The sequence below is a fragment of the Epinephelus fuscoguttatus genome, linkage group LG3 (genome assembly GCF_011397635.1).
Source record: "Epinephelus fuscoguttatus linkage group LG3, E.fuscoguttatus.final_Chr_v1".
Lineage (NCBI taxonomy): Eukaryota > Metazoa > Chordata > Actinopteri > Perciformes > Serranidae > Epinephelus > Epinephelus fuscoguttatus.
In genome coordinates, this window is record NC_064754.1 from 37437350 (window position 1) to 37455551 (window position 18202).

Below are 18202 nucleotides of genomic sequence, written 5' to 3' on the forward strand. Positions count from 1 at the left end.
GGGGAAATGATTCTGACAGCATGTGACAACAGGATGAGTCTGCCTTTTTGATAACTTGCACCAGTGAACAGAGCACATACTGTGAAAAACTTTAATCGGGCTAAACTGACAAAAATGTGGACTTGAGGTTTGACTGGTTAAAGACTTGACGGAAAAAAACATTCAAGTCTCAAGTGCAGCTTCAATATTTGACGATTAGGTCTAAGCATAGAAAAAAATGGCCTCAAAAAAATCTTGAACTTTTCACAAACTATATGGACACGAGGAATAATTACAGCAACATATAACTTTTTCAGTGTACATACAGGCATATGAGTAATGTTTTGAGCTGGACTTGATGTTTAAATGTCTTGTCATATGGTCACCAATAGCAATTTTAAGACTTCCTATTTGTTCTGCAAGACTTGTGACTTAAGACTTGAGACCTATTTGAGAGACTTCTTAAGACTTGCAGCAAGTCTGGTTACTGGATATCTTGAAGTAGTAAGTCAAAGGCTGCTGGACTTTTACCGGCAAGCGGTTCACACTCGCTCTTGTTCACACACTGAACTGCAGTTAGCACATAAACAAATGACGCAGTAAATTATAGACCATGGAAGGGCTGTAACATAATTTGAATGCAACCTACAAAATGGCGACAAGCAAATGGCCTAAATTTAGGCCGCACATGTGGAAACGTGGAGAAGCCTGAACAATGCAAGTCCATTATTCATCTCCAAACACACCAGAAGAAACGAGGCTTGTTTTTGCTCGCTTAAAGTTAGAATCTAAAAGTGATAGGCAGTATTTACATCTATGCAGGCGGTTTGCTCTGTGGTTCACTTATCTTGCATCAGTGCAAAAGATCAGCCCTGATGAAGAGTTGTTGTCTTGTTCTGCTCGTCCAGCAGGAAACCACAATTAAAAGGTCTTGTTGTTTAACAGGTGGCTTTTAGTGACTGTTTACTGGCTGCTATTGTTTAATAAGGCTGCTGCAGTTCGTGAGGCTGCAACTCGAGGGGCCTCATTTAATCATTTATTGATCTGCTAAACTTTTGTTTGCCTGTGAATGCATTCAATTTTTTTTGAAGGAGAATGTTTATGAGGTCTGAAACTACTTATGCAACTTATGTAGAGCATTTTTGGCCTCACTGATGCGTCTAACCACCAAGTCAGGTTAAAAAAAAAGCATGACTAACTCCTGGAAACGGAAACAAATAGTCCACCAGAGGAAGGCAGAAATCATAATCATAAGGTCCTGAATGTTTCCATTAGATGACCTTTTCCATCAACAGAACCTATGCATCTAATGGCTGCAGTGCCTAGATATTATAATAGGTGATAATTTCAATTCAATACATATATAGCACTGAAGTGATGTTTTGAAAAATAGCCAATATTAAATAAAAATCAAACTCAACATAAGGGTAAAATTAAATGAATACAGAAAAGAAAATCATCTAATGGAACAAAATAAATTGTTAAAATAGTTTCAAATAGCATTTAGAGAAAATTATTTCACAAAATTAATATTTATTTTATCTCCAAAGTCTATCAATAATGTCATGGTCACATAAAAGTGAGCGCTGAATGAGTTACAACAAATATTCTCATCTTAAATGCTGGACTGTTCCTTTTAGTTTCCCCCATTTGTAAGTTATCTGACCTGTCACTGCTTTAATCAGGCTCCACACTACATATTATTGACAATTATCTCATATACTGTACACAAGTAATTTATCAGTGTCTAACAAGACAGATCTTCTCAGGATTTTTTTTTTTTTTTATCTTTGGGCAGCAGTGGGTCTAATGTGGATGTTTGAGGACTCAATATTAGCCCCTGTATGCCACTAGGTGGTGCACTGGTCCTTATATGAACACACTGAGCAACTGCAGGTGTTGCATGGGTGCTGGTGTGAAAACAACATTTTACTGACCTTCTTTTAGTGATGTCTAGGTTCTGCAGTGACACCAATGGGTGCTGAAGGCATGAAGTCACCTTGGGGGGGCGGGTCTGGGGGCATATCATCCCTGGCAAAGGCACCAATTTATGCATGAAAAATAAAACATAAAAAATGTACCTTCAGAGAAATCAGGATGGGTAACGGCAGGATTTTATTTATAATGCTACTCTTATGGATATTACTTACCGGTTTGGTTCTTTGTCAACACTCTCATCCATCATTTTTCATTACTAAATAATTGCTTTTTCAAAAATATATTGTTCGGCTGATGAGCAGGGTGCCAGGTGCTGGCAGCCCGGAGGGAGACTAATGTTAATGCTAATGTTAATGTTACCTTGTGTAAAACAGTTTTATATCGTATATTATATTATTGGGTTAGCATTGATAATGATTCATCAACATGTAAGATCTATTTAAATATTGTAAGCTGTCAAGGTGAAACCAGTTATCAACTTTATATATTGTAGGGTAGAAATGCAGCATATTTTATAAACATATCTTAAATAAGCTGCATAAAATGTTTAACTGCAAAGTAAATAGGAACTATAGCTGTTATATAGATAAGTAAAATGTAAAGTATTTTCCTCTGAAATGTAGTAAAGTAGAAGTACAGGAACGTAAAAACCTCATAATTGTGGGAACTTTTCTTCCAGACACACCGTGATGTCATGCTTTTCTCAGTAATAGACTCTTATTGTGTAGGTGTGTGTTTACTTGTGCTGATATTTCCAATTTAGCAATTATTATTATTATTAGTAGTAGTAGTAGTAGTAGTAGTAGTTGTCATAATAGTCATAATCACTCTCAGCCAGCTGATTGGGGACATTTAAGTCTGTGATTCTCAAAACTGGTGTCAGGAAATGATCAGTTATAAATAACACTATCGAGAAAATGTGTTTACACCATGTTTCTTAGAAAGCCCAAAAAATGTGCTCTTTTAACGTCATAGAAAAATGTTCACACACACTCTGAGGTGATGTGTTAAAAATGGCACGTGCTGAATTTCAACACATGTACAGAGTGTGCTCAGAGACAACACATGTTCATTTCAACACAGCTGATGTGTAAACTGCTCTTACACACCAGCTGTGTTACATGGCTCAACACATAAATGTGTGAGTTTTCCAAATTGTCTTTAGTTTGTTGCACAATATATGCATAGAAATGCTCGTCAAAGTACTGAACTCTAAATACCGTAATAAGAAAGAGGAATGTCTCACCCTGGGGTGTAACATCAACTATCTCCCCAAACAAGTGCTCCCCGTGGTGCTGTGTGACAAATAAACATTGAAATATTTGGCTAAAAGTAACAAACTGTTGAAACTGTAAGGTCAACTGCCTGACTGGCCAATGCCTACAGTGGACCCTGATGAAAGCATGAGGGAAAGTGGAAATGTTGCTGAGGGAAAACTGAGAATGGATAAATCATTAAATGTTCAACACATTGCACTTTACAAATTTATTTTCAACAGCAGTCACTTCAGGTGGGCTTTGCTTTGCTGGTTTTACTTAAACCACATTTATAATGCAACTAGTGTTACAGTATCTTTCTATACCAAAACTGAGCTCCTCTCTCTTCCACGCCATCTCATGTTGAATCCATCTGTATTTATTCATGTCCCATTAACTTTGCCTCTTCCCCCGAGTCTTTGTGCTTTCTCCCCTTGCAGGTTTCTTGGGATTGTGGGAGCACCTGGTGCAGGGCTGCAGGCTGGAATCGACCTCAGCTGCTACAGCAAGGACAGGGCCTTTGTACATGGGGTGCCTCCTCTACCCACTGAGCCACCGGGCGCCCCATTATGATACTTATTAGTTATTACTGATGTTGCTGTGCCTGTCTCTCTGTCTATCCCTCTCTGTCCCAACCCAACCGGCAGAGACAGATGGCCACCCACCATAGAGTTGTGGTTCTGCTCGAGGCTTCTTCCCATTAAAGGGAAGTTTTTCCTCACCCCCGTCGCACAACAGGGGAAAAACAGGTGCTTGCTCTTGGTGGGAATTCATTTGAATTGTTGGGTCTGTGTAAATTAAGAGTATGGTCTTGATCTGATCTTTATGAAAATTGTCCTGAGATCAATTTTATGATTTTGAGCTATATAAATAAAAATGTCTCAAAAGAGGAACACTTTTTGATGATCACTACTTTGGGAGATAATTTTTTGTGGCAGTGAGTAAAATAAGCAAACTAAATTTTGGTTTATCCCTTACACATACAAAAACAAAGTGTGACACACCATATGTCTTCCAGCCACTGAACAGTTTATTTTCTTTGAACATGGAATATTATTGCTGTTTACCTCATTGATAAACATTTTCCACAGTCCTATGACAGTCATGAATACACAACAACGCAGCGTACTGAAAACAGAACTAAGTCCCTCTTTTATAACAAGAGCAAGTCACATCCCACAGGGACTAAACAGTTCTGTCTACAGTTTAAAGGAAAGAAAAACACATTTTACCCAACTTCACTCCCCTAAAAATCAGTTGTGGTATAAAGATCAGCTTCTGCCATCACAGGTGGAGCACTGGCATTCACAACAAAGACAGTGATTTAATAGAAATGTTTATGTTTCCTTGCCTTGACAAATATGACTTTACACTGGCAGGCGTCACAGTTGATCATTTTTATGAACATCTCCCCGTAGTGTTCAGGATGCACTTTGTTCCATACGTAGTGGTCCCCAAACCTGGAGATATCACACATGTACTGCATTTACCATACATGTTGTTTCATCTCTAAATACTTACCTTTACAGCCTATACTGTGAACAAGGGCGAACACACTCATCTTAAACATGTAGAGTGTAAACACTTGTGCAGAAACAATCACACATCCACTCAAGGACAGTAGCTATATATTCTTAATGTAATGTTTGTTTTTATAAATCAGCTTCTTTATTTATGTGCACAGAGGGAAATGCAAACAAGGCAAAATTGGTCACATCAGTATAATCTGCACAGTAATTTGTTGTAGTATGTAGATATGAAGCACTTAATTATCATGCAATGGAAAGTTACAGACTGATCACCAAGGCAACACGAGACCAGACAGAAATTAGATGTTTATTCAAAACACGCTCTCTCCTGCTCACTTTGCCGAAAATTGAAGTTCCTGGAATCGCAGTGACATGCTGGTAAACACAATAAACAGTTGAAATAGCATTAGTAAGCTAAAAGTGATAAATCTCTGACCTCTATTTTGACTAAATTAAAGACATTTGCACCATAAACTGGTGCATAAAATGTACCAGAACACAGGAAAATAAATGTGATGCTCAAAATTGGTGTCAGGAAATGATCAGTTATAAACACCACTATAGAGAAAATGTGTTTACACCATGTTTCTCACAAAGCCCAAAAGATGTGCTCTTTTAATGAGAAAAATGTTCATACACTCTGAGGTGATGTGTTAAAAATGACACATGTTGAATTCCAACACATGTACAGTGTGCTCAGAGACAACACGTTCATTTCAACACAGCTGGTGTGTAAACTGCTCATAACACATAAATGTTTGTTAAAAACAGTGTGTAAATCATGTGTAACCCAGATAATCATATAAAAGTGTTACTTTTACACAGTGTGTAAATCATATTGTATGAAAGTACCAGGTGACTGTTTTCTGTCAATAAAAATGAGAAGCAAAAATACTTTCATTAGCCATTTATTCAACATTTCATTGCAAATATTCAACTAACGGGCATTACATTAATGGGTAATACAAAATTTAATATTTTTAAATGTAATTCATGAACATGACATCATTAAACCATCAGTACAAACACACCTACATAATCTTACAGCTCAGATTGAGACAGAGCTCATCAGGGCTAAAATCTGACATAATGTCAAGAGGTCTAACATCTGCAACATCTGCTAAATTTATCATGTCGGAATTTTTAGTTTGTTGTGCAACATATACTGAACTTTAAATACTGTACTAAGAAAGAGGAATGTCTCACCCTGGGGTGTAACATGAACTACCTCACCAAACGAGTGCTCCCCGTGATGCTGTGTTTTTATTGGCAGCACAGATCCAGTCCTATACAACAGTGGCTTCATGGAACAGACTGTACGTTCTCCCTATCTATCATACAAAACTAGTAAAACCTGTCTGCAGAAAATCTTTCCACATGGCTGCACAGTGACTGTATTGCCAAATAATCTGCAGTCAAAATGTAAAGCGTTCCACACAGCTTCTGAGTTGATCCCAATTACCATGACGTGCTTTGAAAGGCTGGTAATGACACACATGAAAAGGACAGCTAACATGACAGTAGACCTTCGCAAATACACTTACAGGAAGAACCACTCCACTGCTGACGCCATCTCATCTGTGGTTCATCAGGCCCTCACTCACTTGGAAAACAACTCCTATGTGAGACTGCTCTTCCTGGACTTTAGCTCAGGTTCATCACTATCATCCCATAAACACTGGTTGGGAACTAAGAACTGTGGATTTCACCTCAAGTTTAAATCTAATTCAAGGAAAACAAGTGGCAGCAGCTTGATGTAATAGTTTTATTAAAAAATAAACAAACAAACATGACTCTGACATTGTGATGTGTAACATTTTCATCCAAACATCCATCTACTTTCTGGACAATTGTTCTTTATATGACAGTTTATGTTCCTTTAACTACAAATAGCTGAGGCCTGTACTATGAAGTTAGCTAGTTAAGTTCAGGGTTCACTCTGGTGTTTCTGTACTACAAAGCTGGTTCACTTTTAACCAGGATAAATCACCATGGTAACATATGATGAACAGCTAACCTGCTCCGCAGCAGTATAACTTCAGAGGATTGGATTCACAACCTGTCAACACCCCGACCACTGACCAATCAGATACCTGGAAAAAAAGTATTGAGACATGGACAACAGTCCAGAGTGACAGACAAAAGAAGAGTAGTACTAAATATTTTTTATGACCCTAAACACATGACGATGATTTTAACTGCATTTTAACTTTAGTTTAGTTTACTTTATCCCAGGAGTAATAGCTGACATTGTGAGTATTTAATCTGATTCAATCACTGAAGTTCAAAATAACATGAGACACCAGTGTGATGAGAACTGGGAAAAAAACAAACCAAAAACAATGAAAGATCCGCCTATATTTTATTCAAAAACTAATCCACACACTGTTAAATGTCTCCTGTTATTTTAAATGCAACATTTTGGTCAGATAGACCTCATCAAGTTATTATCTAGACTACTGTTCCACCCTTAACGTCAATAGCAGCAGTCTAGCATTACTTTAAAGTGTTCTTACGTAGTTTCTTTATTTCAATTTTTCAACTCAATAGCATTTACATATTTGGAAATTATTTCTAGTGTTTCTACATCTTCCCATCCTGTTGTGGGATTGTGGACTTTAATTTTCATTACACTCCGTACATGACTTTTTGCTGTCAGATAACAGAATATTCCTGCGCCCCAGACTAACGTCCAAGAACACAAAATTGAATCCACAAAGTATCTCCATACTGCTCATCCGTAGCGATCCAAGCGTGCTGCAGCCGCGACATAAAAAGTTGTTTCGAAAAACGTCACATGAACTCTGTTTTTAGCCTCACTGTAGCCTGTAGCTCTGACTGCTTCTCTGTGCTCCGCGCTCACGTGCGCGCGCTCAGGGTGATCGGTGATCTCTGAAGAGCAGCAGTCTTGTCAGTACTGATGTCCAGATTCTCAAGTGCAGGCATCGCCAATTCCCAGTCTGAGCAGCAAACACTTTCCTCATCCGTTGGCATTGCTTTGCATTTGAAACAACTACACCACCAGGTTTCCAGTGCTCGACTCTGGTATTCTGCGGCTGGCTGAGGATTAGGCTCATGAGCTGCGGCGGCTGCTTCGTCCAGTAGCCTGAGTTCAGTGCATATACTCGGGCTCAAACAAATACGGCTCAACAAAGAAATGCTGTTCCTCCTCAGTTTCAAAGTCTTCAGACATGTTGGGCTGTCCTTCGCTAGAGGTGAGGTTAAAAACAGAGTTCATATGACGTTTTTCGAAACAACTTTTTATGTTGCGGCTGCAGCACACTTGGATCACTATGGATGAGCAGTATAGAGATACTTTGTGGATTCATGGATGAGCAGTATGGAGATACTTTGTGGATTCAATTTTGTGTTCTTGGACGTTAGTCTGGGGCGCCATCTACCATTAGGTGTGCTAGCCGCTCCACCCACCGATCTCCGCAAGGGATGTGAGGACTCTAAAACTTCACCAGGGCCTCCATCGGTATATGGGTGAGTAGAGGCTGAATTTTCATTTTTGGGTGCACTATTCCTTTAAAGTGGGGGTGTCAAGTGTGAAACACATGGGTGTTCACCTAGCTGCAGGGTCTAATGAAAAGTTAAGATGCATTGTGGGAAGTGTAAGATTCCCTGTTTGCAGACTCCCAGATTTATGGAAGTTGAATGCCTCTTTTCAGAGGTAAAAAACCAAAAAGGTTGGGAACCGCAGTGCTAGATACCACTTGAGAAAAGCGATCATTTTCTTCGTTGTTAAGGTGAGCTGAGCCTTTAACATGACACTCACATTGCTGACTATGTCAATTTCTAACCAGACAGAACAAAACCATAAAAATTTGACATTTACATTTCAATACCCAAATCTTTATCTTTTAAATAACTAAAATAGAACTGTTATTTAAGGCATAATCTTCTTCTCTTCTCTTTAACACTTATGGAAGTGTGAATTATCTTATACATTTTAACAACACACTTTAACATTACATCATGTAACACAGGCCAAGCATCCAGTTGTACAGGAAAGACCCACACTATAATAAACATCAGGTACTTACTGGGTTTAACTGACCTTTCATGCCAGCTGAGTGGGTTTTAAGGCTGTTATGGATGGGCTACAGACAAAAACAAATACAAAGCAGTAAGTGATATGCAGAGGAAACACTCAATACCTACAGTAACTTCTTGCCACCATGGCTTTTGATCCTTGTATGAACTAAAAACTCAAATTTGGGCACCTGCTGGCTACATCTTTATTCTCTTTTTTTTGTGATCAATTTTTTATTCACATTTATTATCTTAGAGATTGCTCTCTGTGCAGCAATCTCCAACACAAGATCACTGCAGATGACACTGGCTGATGATTATGTCAAACGTTTAAACAGAAGCATGGACAAAACACGAAACCACTCAGCAATACAAACTAGCGCTGCAGTAAATACCAATCAAGTAAAGCAGTTTTTCTTGAGCCATCTCAGGTGTTTATGTATTGTTACGCTGTCATTTCAAATTCTGTTTATACATATATGGTTAGGTATGTTAGTACTAGAGAGGGTCTCATTGTGACCACTGGTCCTGTTTGCTGATGCAAGTTTTCTTCCATTTGGATTTTGTCTTTTAATTTTAACTTTCAGTTTCTACATTATTTCACAGGAATGCACCAACAATTCAGGACTTGCTGCTGTAAATCACAACTACAGATGCAAACTAAGTTTCCATTTAGCAGTTTGTGCCACCATCTGAGATCTTCAAGCATAAGGAAATGAATGTAGTTGGGAGAAGAGGGAATTCTAGGTTAAGATTAGAAACAAGGTCATGGTTTGGGTTAAAATGAATAGATGTCTATCAGAAGGGGCTCTCTGAGAAAGCCAAGAAGGAAAACTTCTCCCATGTACAATTTAAACAAGGGCAAACCAATTAACATAACCACTGAATTGCCGATCAGTTACAATCACTATGAAAAAAAGGTTACCAAAGTATTAAAGCATTGATCAGCTTTTTAATTTATAAAAAAAATGACAACTGAGCTTCATAAAATTGGAATTTAGCGCAGAGCTACTGTACTGCTGGGTTTGTTGTTTTGCTTGCCCCTTGTGGTGCATTACGGGGACACAACTGTGAGATGTGACAAACACTAACATTATAGCATCCATGCATGTTTGAGTACTGGTATGTATGTACAGACAGAAAGGTTAATGATTCCAAAAAAGTTTCTCTCTTACTGTGTCAGTGCACTCCATCTTCAAGTGTCATTATTTAATCTGCAGTTATTTCCATCATTATCATGACGTTAACATGCAGTATTTGGAACCACAAGTTGGCCAACATCTTAGTTTGGGGGTGGTGGTGCACCAGATTTCAGCACATTCATTTTTTTTTATTGTTTCTGAACTAATGGAAATGCATTTTCTTCTGTATTTCAATATCCCGTCTTTTATCAGACAACATAAGGTGGAGTCCGCAAAAATTAGATGATGGCAAACTTGGTTTTTAAATACCTGATGAGATCCTGTTGTTAAACAGCTGTAAAATGTCAGTACAAACCTTCATCACTCACCTCCACGCACGTCAGGAAAAACCAGCATTGGATTTCAAGATGAATTTTATTACAACAGATTCATAAAACATTACAAAGAATGCATACAGGTACCCTCTTGACCAGGAAAGATTAAAAACAAACCTGAAATAAGGATAAAGCTAGAGACTGATGTGTTGTGAATGTGTAACACTACTTAGCTGGAATCATCGTCATCACTGAGACCCTCACCAACCAAAGTTGGGGACGCAAGTCCAACAGCACCTAAACGTGCTGTGAGGGCCTCAATCAATATATACCAAAGAAAAAGAATAAACAAAATAAAAATAATCAAATGTTTACAAGAGAAACTTGCCTTTGTAAGGGGTTGGTACGTTCATGTAACTCCAGCAGCTTCAAAAGAAATATGAATCATTTAAACACACTTCACTTCTATAAACCTGAGTGAAACCTATGGGGGGGGAAAAATATATCCTCACATGTAATCATGACAACAAAATAGCATTCAGGAACTTGTGTGGTGTTTGGCTGTTTTCCAATAAAGATGTTACATTTAATGTCCATGTGTCCTAACAAATAATGTTTGTCTTCACCACCACTGGTCTTAACTGCTCTTTGCTTGCAGCTAGGTTTGAAAAAGCACAAGGATGAGAGAAAGGTGTTAACCTCAAACCTAATGTGGTGGCTGCTTTGCTGCTTCAGTAGCGTCCAGCCGGGGACATGACGGGTGGCCTCATGCCCATGGGAGGGCCTCCTTGGTAAGGGGGCACCATAGGAGGACCCTGCCCATATGGAGGCATCCCTCCAGGCATGTAGCTTGGCATGCCCTGAGGAGGAGCACCATACTGACCTGCAGAGAGAACACAGGGAGAGCAGAATATGGTCATGCTGAAATTCTTACAGATTCAACAGCTGCCAATTAAGTTGCAGCTTACATAAATGAACTGAGCACTTCTGTATTTAGATCAAGTTGGGATGTCCTGATCAAGTTTTTTTTTTTTTTTGCCCTCAATCCATATCCCAGGGATTTAACAGAATATCTGCTGATTCCAAGTCCAGTTCAGATACTTGTATTTTCCTTAATAATACAGCTGCACAGTGCACACTTGAAGTACTTAAAAGTTATTGAAATCAACCCAATGTATATGTTTGACAAATAAATAGCGCTGCAATGCATTAAGGAAAAAAGTCCCTGCACCCAAGTTGTTTCTTAATATTTTTTAAATGTATTTTTCTGTTTCATGTATAATATAGCAAGGCCTCTTTAATCTCTTTGTCCTTGAGGGAATTTCTATCCCTTTAAGATCATCCTCCACTATTTGTTGCTTTGGTGCAGCTTTGCTCGATCAGATCGGGCTCTAGATTAGCGATCCCAATCATTAAAAAAAATGCCTTGATAGGCCCGGATAACGATCATGAAACGATAATTCATTAATCGAGTAACTAAAACCCAGCTTTAGCTTGACCATGGCATCTTCACATATCCATAGAATGCATTCAAATGTATACTACAAGCTACTTCACCTAATGTGCCATAAAAAAACATATATGGAGAAGTGCAAATGTTTAAAAATGTCTGGGAACCAATGATCTAGAGGAAAAATTACTGTAAAAATGCTGAATGTGCAGTAATAACTGCAAACTAACACAGACAGTGATAATAAAGTGACTAAACATAATTGTCAAACTGAGAAAGTGTTGTAGTGATAAAGTTTGAAATGTAAACAAATCTGATGGGTATTTCACACCGACTGATTTCTGAACAAGCATTTTCCTACCATGCATGGGATGCCTCATGCCAGGCTGCTGTGGTGGCATTCCTTGCTGTGGGGGCATTATGCTGCCTACAGCTGCCACTGGGGGAGCAGCCGCATGGGCCTGACCCGGCCTGGGTGTAAGACGCTGGTAACGAGGCAACTGAGCCTTCATCTCTTCCTGTTAGCAGGGACAACACACAAAGCAAATATTCAGACTAAAGAAACTCTGTTATGCCCCTTACAGTACACAAAGATAAACACTCACAAAAATGACGGGGGATTGGGTACCTATGTAGGCGTGCCCTGATTTCACACTGAGGATACTCAAGTTCAGAATCATCCTTCAACATAACCACAAAAGAGAAACTACTAAGTAAAGATAAACAATCTAAATGCTTGGCGGATGTCCCAGAAATATCTAACTTTGTACCAAACTTTTTAATTGTGATACTAATATATTCAGGACCAGACTGATGGTCAAATATGGCACTGACCCATTCTTTAATAAATGTACTATTATATGTATCAGTCATTACTTACTGTGAAAAGGGCAAAATAGAAAGCTCAAGCAACTTACCAGTGAGATATCCTCATCAGGATGGATCAACTTACTAGTTGCACTCGTGGTGGTGAGGATAGCAGGCTTGGTGGCCACTGTGGCCGGGGGTTTGGCCACAGTGCTGCTAGAGGGGTTAGAAGAAGAAGAGGAAGTGGAAGAGGAAGAGGAGACAGAGGGCTGGGTGTAGGCAGGGAATGTTGCTTTGGGAGGGTCGGAGGAGGCGGCTGTGCTGTGTGAGTTTGAGGCTGCAGCTCCTGAGGTGCTCTGCTGGGCCTGTACAAAGACACAACACAGGTAACTGACTGGTAGTCCCAACTGCTGCTTCCTTATTTTTCAAAGAGCAAGAGAGACAGAAAAAAACTTTTAAGTCACAAAAGTCCTCAGTGAATTCTTCATTGCGACAATCATTATGTAACAAAATATTTTAGGTATTTGAGAAACCCCAAACATTCCATTTAGAGTTTGTCTTTTTTATACACGCAAAATCATGTTTTCATCTCTGATTTGGTCCTTCTGATTTTTGTTTAGTATTTCGATTCCACTTGAGATATGTAAATTATCATCATCATGACTTGTGAATTCCCCAAAAAAATCAGTTAAGTCTTTTTGATTTGAGGAACAAGACAATTGTCCTTTAAATGTACACCATTTACTTTCAACTGGAGTGCAGATTTTCCATGAAATGAGTCAAACCCTTCGTATCCACAAAAGTCAATAAATCATCAGATGAAAGACAAATCCTGAAATAAAGCAATAACCAGCCAACAGACATTTAGAATTCAGATTGTGAGGAAAAACCTGACAGTGTGTTATGCACTACTGCAGCGTAAGAGAATGATGAGTTATTGCAGAATTCATGCTCCAGTGGTTAGGAGGGGTGAATAATGCAAAGTAAGATCCATGTAAATCCATTGCTACACCTCATTCTGCGTTAATCAAAGCACATGCAAAGTAATAAAGCTCACAGACAAACATTATGTCAGTTGTTGTCAGGGATAATCATCCTCCGACACCAACATTATAGCCGACGTGCTCAGTTTGATGCACAAGGCAAATACTGTTAGTAATCAGCCTTGTTTACAACTTGAGAATTTACAGGCAGAGTTAATAGATAAGCAACATGCAGCTGCCACAGCCCAAGTCAAAGTCCTGTCTGTGAGCCTACTTGTGGCGTGTTAGGAAAGGGAGGCTGGGAGGAGGCAGACTGAAGGTCTGCGGATGGAGAGGAAACGGCTGCTGTGCTGCTGTGAACACCAGCGCCCATCTGCAGCATGGTGGAAAGGAGATCACAGTATTGGCAGGTAACATGTCCACATAATCTATCCAAATTCAATAATGAGAACAAAGTATGCTATACAACAGTGACACTGATTTTTTATTGGGAAAAAAAAAAAAAAAAAAAGTAATGGTGGTGAGGAAGACAAAAGGAGGAACAGCTGACCACAGAAAATGAGGAATAAGGACGTGAGAAAATAAGAAGTACTGGGAAGTAGGTCAAAAACATCCCTCAGTACTGTGTTCATAAGAAACCATAGAGGAGGTTTAATATCATAACACGTCAACAACTATCTACCTTGAATGACAGGCTTACATAAACCTCTAAACGCTCCGAAAAGCCTATGCGAGTGTGTGCTGTTTGGGCGATTGCATGGGGCTCACCTGTGCTGCACTGGGGAAAAGAGGTTTGGTGACGGCGGGCTGAGCCACTGGTACTGCCGGTCGACTGGGTATCGCTCCTGCCGCGGGGGCTGGGGCCATATGGGGCATCCCTGGCCGTGGGGCCATGTGAGGAGGCATTCCTAAACAATCACCCAAACACAGTCAGTTAACCCTTCTTGCACTATTACACTGACAACACAAAAGGAGCAAAAGTGCTCAGATGGAGCTAGAACTGACTTTAAATGTTTCTTGTTACTCTAATCGAAAATACAACGACAACTCACCGTGGGGTATTCCGGGCATCCCAGGCATCATGGGAGGCATCATTCCACCCATTGGCATCATGCTGCAAAAGGCAATAAGACCAGTAAGACAATGATACATGATGTTGAGTTCACTGCAGTAAAATCAGAAATAATTCTACCCCACAACAAATAAGTTGTTAAGAAAAATCAAAAGGAAAAAAAGCATCAAACCTAAAATAGTGAACACACGCCATTAAGAGATCTCTTACCCTGGTGGCATTCCATGCATGGCAGGGGGCATACCATGCATCATGGGAGGAACGCCCGGCATCATGGGAGGCATTCCTGTAACAATGAGCAAGAGGAAATGTTCTGTTTACCAATAACTCAACATTACATCACTTCAAACAAGCAGTAGCATGTCAAGATAACTGAACACACAACAACAAAAAACATATTGTGCTATCAGCAATCCCACAACCATGCCAACATTTCCCTGCTCTATCTGTACAGTTTCTTGAACTCGGTTTTGCTACATTTTGCATGTTGCAAGCCTGCAGCACTCTGAATGCTTAACAATTATTAAATGCAGAGAAGACAACACAAGTCATGTAGGGTGTTGGTGGGAGAGGCTTACACTTGACACTGTACAATACATATATATTCATTAGGGATGTGACGATTACCGATATTACGGTAAATGTCGGTTAATTTTTACACGGCAAGAATTACCGTTTATGTTTAAATTAATTATTGCGGTGGATTATCGGGATATGTAATAACAGCCTCATTCAAGTCTCGTGATGCAGGCGCTGCGTGAATGCGTACCATGTGTAAACACAAAGAATGAAAACATGGTGAAAGGTGGTGATAGCGCACTCAGGACACCCCCCCCCCCCCCCCCCCAACTAAACGCACAAAGTCTGAGGTCTGGGCATACTTTGGGTTTGTGAAGAATGCCGTGGGACAGCTGGTGGAGGACAACTATCCTGTGTGCAGAACATGCAGAAAGAAAGTTGCTGCGAAGGGTAGCAGCACTACAAATCTGCTGGCTCATCTCCGTGACCATCATCCACAGCTGTACAGCCAATGCAAGTTATGCTATGCAAACGTCAGTTATTGTGTAATTGTGTAGCGCTTAAAAAAATATCGCAATATTATCTTTTACCATGATAATTTGGTCACTATAATCAAGATATCAAAATTTCCATATCATTACATCCCTAATATTCACGCTCAAAAAGAAAAAGGAGATCCATTTCCCACAATTGCATTTGTAAAAGGTTACGAATGCAATTCAACCTACAGTAACTCATTCATCTGTGGTCCGTAGTCCTGTTATACAGGTTTACATGAAAGCTCTCTGGTAGTGCCTGGTAGAGGCCGCTAACATTCATCAGCTTTGAGCTTAGAAGGAGTATCTACTCTTTAAAGTGACACACAGTCTGTGTAAAGTCATCAGTCACTGGAGTCTAACTCAGAATTAACTTATGAGTGTTTGTTTAAATTCTATTTTATCAAGATGAGTCAGTGCTAACGTCCAACTTCCGCTTTTTACTAAGAGGTCCTTGCCTTGATAACCTCCAGGATGCATCCCAGGTGTCCCAGCCACAGGAGGCATCCCAAGCTGTGCCATTGGGGCAGCGTAGCCTGCCTGGGGCTGGACAGCAGGAACCTGCTGAGCTGATGGTCCGGCTTCATCATCATCGTCGTCATCTTCATCAGAGTCGTCCTGATTTGACTTCTTTTTTTGACTCTCTGAAAACAGAGAGGTAATGCATACATCAGGTAATGTGAGGCTTACACATAATACAACATAAATCAACCCAAGCTTCTGCAAAAAAAACTTTGATTTTGATGTAAGCACACCGCATTAAGAAACAAAGTAGAGACAGAACATAAAATTAACCAAGATGGGATACCCCTGGATTTATGCTCCCCTAACTCTCATGGCTCTGATAATGCTACACATTACCAAGAATCTCCCTTAGCTTTAAATCATTCCAAATACACAAGACCATTGTGAACTCTAAGGTAACATGTTGCAGAGACATCTAGGCTTCTACTCAATTTGGAAAGAAAAGTACATTAAGATGTACAAACCTTGTGATTTCTGTTCTAACGTTCGTCTTCTTTCCTGCATGTCTTTCTCTGGAATCCCCTCCATACCATAGATCTCCAGCTCGATGTCTGTTCTTCCAGGAATTGCATTTGGTACACTATCAATTGTCTCTTTATGTACCTGAAACGCATGCACAATGAATCAGTGTGTGCTGTCATAATAAACAAAGTTAATCTGTTATGCACTTCATGAGAGAATACACCAAACTAAGTTAAGCTAAACTACGATAAATAACACACAAAAAAGCACCCACCTGCATGCAGTGGATAGCCAAGCCTGGACCTGTGTACAACTTCTTGTGGCATATGTGACATTTAAAATGTTTTGCCTTCTGATGTTGAATGAGGATCTTCTCATCATCAAAGTCTCGATTACAGTACCTTGGGTGTGGAGTTAAGGATTATGTCGAAGTATAACGTCAAAAACACATCATGTAAATGTTACCTAAAATAAAATTCCATGCTCTGGTGTGTAATCTTCATCCCCATTTATGAGCAACGACCGGGAAGTGAAAGTTGTAGGGTTTCAAAATAAACTCAAATATAAGGTCTTTAGACTTACCACCTTTGAGGCGTGAATGAAAGCGTTAGCTGTTTCCCTGAATCATCAGTGTATGACTAACAGGTGAGCTCGCCAACATCGCAGCGGAGATAGCTAGCATTACTTCCCTTTTAGCAATACCAGGAACTCATCGCAATCTACAGTTACTACTGCGTAAATGAACTCGACGCCAAATACTTTACAGATGTAAACTGAGTAAAAACAATCCCCGAAACGCTTTTCTAGCGCCCAGTGACCAAATAATTAAGCTAACGCTAGCTCGCAAGCCGATAAACCCTCTTAACGGTTAGCTTAGGCCTTCCTTTTGTCAAGCTAACGCTTAGCATCTGACATTTCTGAGTTGGTATTGCGTCGACCGGTTAAAAGGATACCAGCACCATGGCTTCATCTGCTTCTTCTTTTTCCGTCCCATTTTTAATGAATACTGAAAAAAAGTCTGACAACGTTGAATACTAGTCTTATTATCTGTTTGACAACAGCATGCTGTAGTCCCGTAACAACGCCGAAAATGGCGCTTTGCTGGAGGAAGTTGTAGAGGAGACAGCAGTCTCGCGAGCACAGAAAACAGACGTCATGTCATAGACACGCCCCTAGTTTTAGAGACAGGTAATAGCATATCAAAAATATTATTATATTATTATCATAATATATGGTCTACAATCAGCCTGACTAGATCTTTTCAGTGATTTTCTATAATGTTAATTTGATTTAAAGGGTTTTCTTACAGGCTTTAGGCTGTATTATTAACGTTATGTAAGACCCGCTTCAGCACAGGTCCAAATGTCTCAAACACTTCATAACAAATGATTTACGACTTTTACAGTGAGTTTATGGGTGCAGCAAAACCTGAAAAATAAACATAAGTAGGTTATATATTTATAGGCTATGACTTGACTCAGCTGAGTACTAGGAGTGACTGGGGTTGGTTGGCACACTTTTCACTCTTTGCCATATTTTTCTGGCACACATGAAAGGTTAAGGTGTCAGTTATAAATACATATATTTTAATGTGCACAAATGTTTTGTAAAATTAAGTGATTTCTGATTAAATTCATGTTTGCATCTATGCC

The 18202-nt window shown here is 39.5% G+C and overlaps 1 protein-coding gene across 2 annotated transcripts; it reads right to left on the reverse strand.

The window, feature by feature from the left end:
- Positions 1-10277: 10277 nt before the first annotated feature.
- On the reverse strand, positions 10278-17666 carry znf207b (zinc finger protein 207, b). Of its 2 annotated transcripts, XM_049571541.1 has the most exons (11): positions 17504-17666; positions 16825-16951; positions 16553-16691; positions 16022-16207; positions 14719-14794; positions 14489-14550; positions 14205-14344; positions 13711-13809; positions 12564-12818; positions 12008-12164; positions 10278-11079 (listed from the first exon to the last, which is right to left on the reverse strand). In XM_049571541.1, exons 1-11 carry the CDS (start codon positions 17542-17544, stop codon positions 10928-10930), a joined length of 1434 nt encoding a protein of 477 aa, XP_049427498.1. In that variant the 5' UTR covers positions 17545-17666; the 3' UTR covers positions 10278-10927. The 2 variants fall into 2 exon arrangements, with proteins under 2 accessions (XP_049427498.1, XP_049427499.1); XM_049571542.1 differs by lacking the exon at positions 13711-13809.
- Positions 17667-18202: the final 536 nt, after the last annotated feature.